Here is a 6,370-nt window from a genome sequence, read left to right as displayed (position 1 = left end):
ATTTCCTCTGCAGCTGCGAATGCAGGCTGAAGTCTGAAGGCCGCCAAGTGATTATTTGGTCCAATCTCTAGAACTTTTATTTACTGGATTCAAAATAGTAAGCTCATCAAATCTGTACGAGAATTTTATATGGGTTTTATTGTTTTTTTTAATTGGAATTTTAACAAATAAAAAAGTGCTGGGGCCAGATATGGACCGCTTCATGGGGGATCCTCTGCAGAAAGCAGGAAAGTGATGTTAGTCCAATCTCTAGAAGTTTTATTTACTCAAAATAGTACCTCATCAAATCTGTACAAGAAGTTTATATTTCTTATGAATATAACCATTGGTGTATTACCTACTCAATTTGCTTGTCATATTATTCAACAAGATAGTGTTACTATTATGTAACTGTATTACTCTTATGTATTTTGTAATGTTATTGTGAATGTGTACATGTATGATCATTTGAAACCTGTTAATTTGACTGTCCTAAAACGGGAAACCTTCCTAGCTGGACAGTCAACAGCTTTTTTCCATATAATGTAATGTATCTTTTCAAAATAAATATCGGTTTTATAATTTTTGGAATTCGAATTTTAACAGATAAAAAAGTGCTGGGACCAGATATGGACCGCTTCATGGGGGTTCCTCTGCAGCTGAGAATGCTGGCCGAAGACTGCAGGCCGCAAAGTGATCAGGAAGTGGTCCAATCTACAGAACTTTTATTTACTCAATTCAAAATGGTAAGCTCACCAAATTTGTACAAGAAGTTTATATTGGTTTAGTCTTTCTTGGAACTGGAATTTTAACAGATAAAAAAGTGCTGGGACCAGATATGGACCGCTTCATGGGGGTTCCTCTGCAGCTGAGAATGCTGGCCGAAGACTGCAGGCCGCAAAGTGATCAGGAAGTGATCCAATCTACAGAAGTTTTATTTACTCAATTCAAAATGGTAAGCTCACCAAATTTGTACAAGAAGTTTATATTGGTTTTGTCGTTCTTGGAACTGGAATTTTAACAGATTAAAAATGGCTGGGGCCAAATTCGGCCCCTTCATGTGGGTTCCTAACGGCAGTCCTTTGTTCTCCTTGAGCTGGGTCTTAACCGAGGGGAAGCGGAGGGGCAACTCAAGAAATATGCGGAAGAGGTGCTCCAACAGATGAAACAAGTGCAGGGGCCAGATATGGACTGCTTCATGGGGGTTCCTCTGCAGAATGCAGGCTTAAATCTGAAGGCCACAAAATCAGTTGGTCCAATCTCCAGAAGTTTGTTATGAAAATAATTAATCCTGGCAAATAAATAATTATTTTCCTAACTAAATTAAATAATCCCACATATTACCCCGGTATAATTTAATCAATCACCATTTATTTACTGGCTACCAAATAACTTCACTTTTTCTCCGGGAGTAATTTCTAGTTGCAACGACAGGGGGTTATTCGTCGCGCTAGTCACTTTTTGAAATTTTGGCATCGAATGGGGCGGTTTGCTTTCGACTAGTCACGACAATGTGGGATTTTAAATAGTAATTGTTAACGGAACGGTGGAATCATTTAATTAAAATGTGTTCGTAAATCTTATGTTAGACGGCCAATCGAAGTGATCACGCGTCTCAAGATTATATAACTGCAGATTCAATGTAATCTCCGGCGATTAAAATGGCGGTGTGCATAGCCGACCATAAAATAACGGATTATCCAAGTCATCCGTCATAATCCAGTATGGATTCCTTCAATACAAGAGTCACATTTACCGCCGTTCGCGGACAACGAGAAAACGGGTGATTTTACCGACCACATGATCACAACCGACCGAAAGTTAAACTAAAATGCGGATGTGTGATATTATTGTGGATATTGTGTCTTCAATTTACAATCTGCTCTTTTCAGAGAATGTTCCGCTTACAGCTTTCTTCAATACAAGCATACAAGATAAAATATGTCATTAAGAGATGAGTGATATTCAGATTAGTTATTGTCAGTTCAGTCAGTTGTCGCCGTTGTCGGGCATTTAAATTTAAAACTTTTCTTGCTCTGCGAATGTTTTGAAGTTATATAGTTATAAGTTATATCGATCATATGTGTATGTGTGTTAGGTAAATCAATTGCAGTTTATACTAACTTATGATTACTTTTGTGTTTTTTCATTGTATATATTAACCCTTTTAGACCGTATGTATGTTCAAACGAACACTAACTTTGAGAATTATTTTTTCCCAAACTACATCGAATAAAAGACTCGGGTTTTTGTTTTCTAATACCTGGCAATCTTCTCTGTGGCGTCTATTTTTGTCCGCTATGTTGTCACTCGTTATCCCGCCGAAAATATCAACAACATTTTGACAGTTCGCATGCTTTCGGCGCTTCGAATTCCTCTCGCTATTATTTGCATCATATAAGGTGAGTTATCCATTGTTTTTACTCAATTTACATTTATTTTGTTGCCCAAAGGCGCATTACAAAATAATAACAATATAAACATCCATCTTACAAAGATATTTACGAGAATATTATAAGTGAAAAAGCATGTTCGGTCAACCTAACATTCGGTTTCAATGGTAGTTTTTTTACGAATATGGCGAATTTTTCTTTATTATTGTCATTCAAAACCATTTAATTTCAGCATGTATTTTAGCACAAATGTTATTTGTTAATGCATTATTGATTTGTCATTATATTTTATGTGGTGTTTTATAATTTACAGATGAATAACGGTCTCAAAGATATTGAAATAGCACTTTTGTTAGAAGGAGATGTTTCTGACATAGAGCTGGAACCGGATGAGGAAGAAGACGAAATCCAAGACCTTTTTCACGCAGAAGAGGGCTATGTTGATCATCAAACCCTCGAACGTGAAGTTGGGATGGGCTTTGAAGTCATAGTAAGTCATGAAGTCTTTAAAATCCACATTTAAATGCATATTTATGAAACCGTATTATCCATTAATTTTATCTTATGTTCAAAACATAACATTTTCTATTTTCAGGACACTGAAGTGGACAGTCAGGAAGAGGATCCTCCCCTGGACATGGATGAGGCAGAGTCCACCCAGGAAGCAGACAACGTTGCCCCAGAGGCAGTTGCGAGGGCTGATGTACGCTGGCGACATTGAGATTTGGAACCGGTGAACTCTGAATGCAAAGTCAACTTTTCTGAACCGAGTGAAGTACGAGGGTGGGTCAATAAGTCCTTAGAAAAGCCGACAGGTGGCGCGACTAGTACTGTAAGCGGTTTGTTTTCATGCAGCGGCACTACCGATTCAGTATGCTGCGAAGTTTCAAGCAGATTGGTCGGGTCGTTGTGTGTTTCTCGTACATTTAAAAAAAAAAATTTGCTTGCTTACAAAAATGGAGAAAATTGAGTTTAGAGCTGTTATTAAACATTTTAATATAAAAGGGTTAACAGCAAAGGAAATAAAAAATGAGTTGGATTTAGTTCACGGCACATCTGCTCCTTCACTTGCAACTATTTATAACTGGTTAAATGAATTTAAACGTGGTCGTACATCAACAAAGGATGAACCACGCTCAGGACGTCCTGTAGAGGTGACTACACCAGAAATGATCAATAAAATCCACGATATGGTGTTAAGTGACCGAAGATTAAAGTTGAGTGAGATAATTGAGGTTACAGGGATCTCAAAAGGTAGCGTCATTTCTATTTTACATGACAAATTGGGCATGAAAAAAATTTCTGCAAGATGGGTGCCGCGTTTGCTCACAGTCGACAATAAACGCAATAGGGTGGTGGCCTCTAAAGCCCTGTTGTCGCTCATGCAACGCAATACGGATGAATTTTTTCGTCGATTTGTGACTGTAGATGAAACATATAATATACATATACATAGATACACCACTATACTCCCGAGACGAAAGAACAGTCAAAGCAGTGGATTGCGAAAGGCGAACCATGTCCAAAGAAGGCGAAAACCGTAAAATCAGCTGGTAAGGTTATGGCTACTGTATTTTGGGATGCACGTGGAATTATTTTCGTTGACTATTTGGAAAAAGGAAAAACAATAACAGGGGATTATTATGCATCTTTATTGGACCAGCTAAAAAACAAAATTGCAGAAAAACGGCCTCATTTAAACAGGAAAAAAATCCTCTTTCATCAGGACAATGCCCGTGTTCACACATGTTTACGATCAATGGCTAAAATTGAAGAATTGAAGTTCGAATTGGTCGACCACCCACCGTATTCGTGTCAAAAATACGTGTGACTTTTTCCTTTTCCCAAACTTAAAAAAATGGCTAAGTAGACAACGTTTTTTTTCAAGTGAAGAAGTCATCGATCTGACAAATGCTTATTTTGAGGACCTTCCGAAAACTTATTTTTCTGATGGTTTAAAAAAAATTGAGAAACGTCTAACCAAGTGTATTGAGCTCCAAGGAGATTATGTTGAGAAATAAAAAAAAAAATACAAAAATACAAACTGTTTTAATGCTTTTTTCTAAGGACTTATTGACCAGCCCTCGTAATAACAGCTCTCCAATACTTCAAATATTTCATTGACGATAAAATTATTTTAAATATGGTGGAACAGACCAACCTTTACTCTGTTCAGAAAAGTTGCAGGAATGTTTGCACCTCAAGTGAGGAAATGGAAAGGTTTCTCGGCATGCATATTTTGATGGGTATGTTTAGGCTTCCTCAGATTCGCCAATATTGGCAAGAGGGACTTAGACTACCCATGATATGTGATGTGATGTCGAGAGACCGATTCATCAGCCTCAGGAAATATTTACACCTAAATGACAACACAAACTGTGGTCAACCTGGGCACGATAAACTATTTAAAGTTCGTCCATTTATAGATGCTCTCCGTCACAACTTATCTGTGATCGAACCAGAAGAATTCAACAGTATAGATGAAGCCATGATCCCATTCAAAGGGAGGAGCATTTTAAAGCAATATATGAAAAATAAACCCCATAAATGGGGGATTAAAATGTTCGCCCGAGCAGGAGCAAGTGGCTTCGTTTATGACTTTGAAGTCTACACGGGCAAAGACACCAATGTGGGTGAGAGGACTTCACTGGGAATAAGTGGAGATGTTGTTGTACGACTCTGTAGAGGCATTCCCCAAAATGCGAACTTCAAGGTTTCGTTCGACAACTGGTTTACCTCTCACTCACTTATTTCTAAATTGAAATCTGTAGGCATATGGTCCATTGGCACTGTTCGTAATATCCGACTACGGGGTTGTACCTTTAAAACAGACCCGACCAGACCATGACCTCGGACCCATCGGAAATTCAGAATTTAATAGCCTCAACAGAGTTCTATGCCATATCAAGAATCATGAAATTTATTCGATCATGTAAATTGGAAAATATTTGAAAGTGTAATCTTGGACAAAAGGCACCTTTGAAGGACCTATAAATTACAATACTGTAATTTTAAAAACAGATGAGGCAAAAAATGACAACATTATGTGAGTCAGAAGCCTCGTTAATAAATAAAAAAAATTTAAAAAATTAAAAATTGACCGTCAGTTGAAAGAAGAGGGCCGTGGCACAGAGTCATATTTCCATGATCTACACGACCAAAAGTCCCAATCTCAAAATAACAATACTATTCATAAAAACCGGATCCCCGAACAAAGGACTAACCCGTGAACAGGACCCGTCCCTGTTCTACCTTGTAATGCGTACCGCGCACCCGTGGCGCAGTGATGGGATGTCTAGGGAAATTTCCCTAGATCTAGGGGAGAAAAATATTGTCTAGGGAAAAGGGAAATTAGCACAAAATGTTACGAAATCTAGGGAAATTTCGAACTCTGGTAAAAAAAATTTTTACATATGACAATATAGCTGGGATTGCTAGTGAAAATGGTTTTATTATAATTTTATATTATTGGGATTCCCATTATTCTTAAATAATATTTTTTTAACACTGACAACTCAAAATAATGTGTATTTATGAAAATAAAAACCATTAATGGGGATTCCTCAAAGATATTTATAGGTTTCCGATTACGTTTTTTTCTATGAATATTGCAAGAAATTATCTTGTCTTTCGGTGATTGCAGTTAATTATTTGATTTTTTATTACAAAGTTAGTGGTTTTTACTAGGAATTCTGTGGTAAGTACATACATAGTTTGAAACTATTAATTGGCAATATTATTACATTAGTAAACACTGTTTTATTTTGAAAAGCACAATATTATAAGTACATCTACTACGTTCCAATCATTCCAATCTCTTTCCAATTAATAAACATATAAAACGGTGTTAGGTGTTAGTGTAACACAATATAAGTTCAATGTTGAGCTGCTACTTTCTAATATATCATTAAGACAACTTAAAAGTGCATCCTGAATATAATGTAGTATTTATTATAGGCCAAAACGATGGATTCAACACCTTCTACTTCTGGCTTAAG

General features: G+C 36.9%; 1 protein-coding gene across 1 annotated transcript; it reads left to right on the top strand.

Annotated features, from left to right (window-relative positions):
• Positions 1 to 2,354: 2,354 nt before the first annotated feature.
• On the top strand, positions 2,355 to 3,658 carry LOC149411857 (uncharacterized). Its single transcript, XM_089646513.1, has 3 exons — positions 2,355 to 2,381; positions 2,686 to 2,862; positions 2,968 to 3,658. The coding sequence occupies exons 2-3, from the start codon at positions 2,686 to 2,688 to the stop codon at positions 3,091 to 3,093; spliced, it is 303 nt and encodes a 100-aa protein (XP_089502639.1). The 5' UTR covers positions 2,355 to 2,381; the 3' UTR covers positions 3,094 to 3,658.
• The last annotated feature ends 2,712 nt before the right edge of the window (positions 3,659 to 6,370 follow it).

This window comes from Hesperophylax consimilis, chromosome 24 (assembly GCF_061612785.1).
Source record: "Hesperophylax consimilis isolate HC1 chromosome 24, BYU_Hcon_1.0, whole genome shotgun sequence".
NCBI lineage: Eukaryota > Metazoa > Arthropoda > Insecta > Trichoptera > Limnephilidae > Hesperophylax > Hesperophylax consimilis.
Note: the sequence above shows the minus strand (reverse complement) of the source record. Positions and strands in the feature narration are given on the sequence as shown.

Coding starts and splice junctions, on each gene's coding strand:
- LOC149411857 (XM_089646513.1), top strand. CDS start 2,686: ATGAATAACGGTCTCAAAGATATTGAAATAGCACTTTTGTTAGAAGGA. Junction 2,863..2,967: donor GGATGGGCTTTGAAGTCATA/GTAAGTCATGAA, acceptor TTCTATTTTCAG/GACACTGAAGTGGACAGTCA.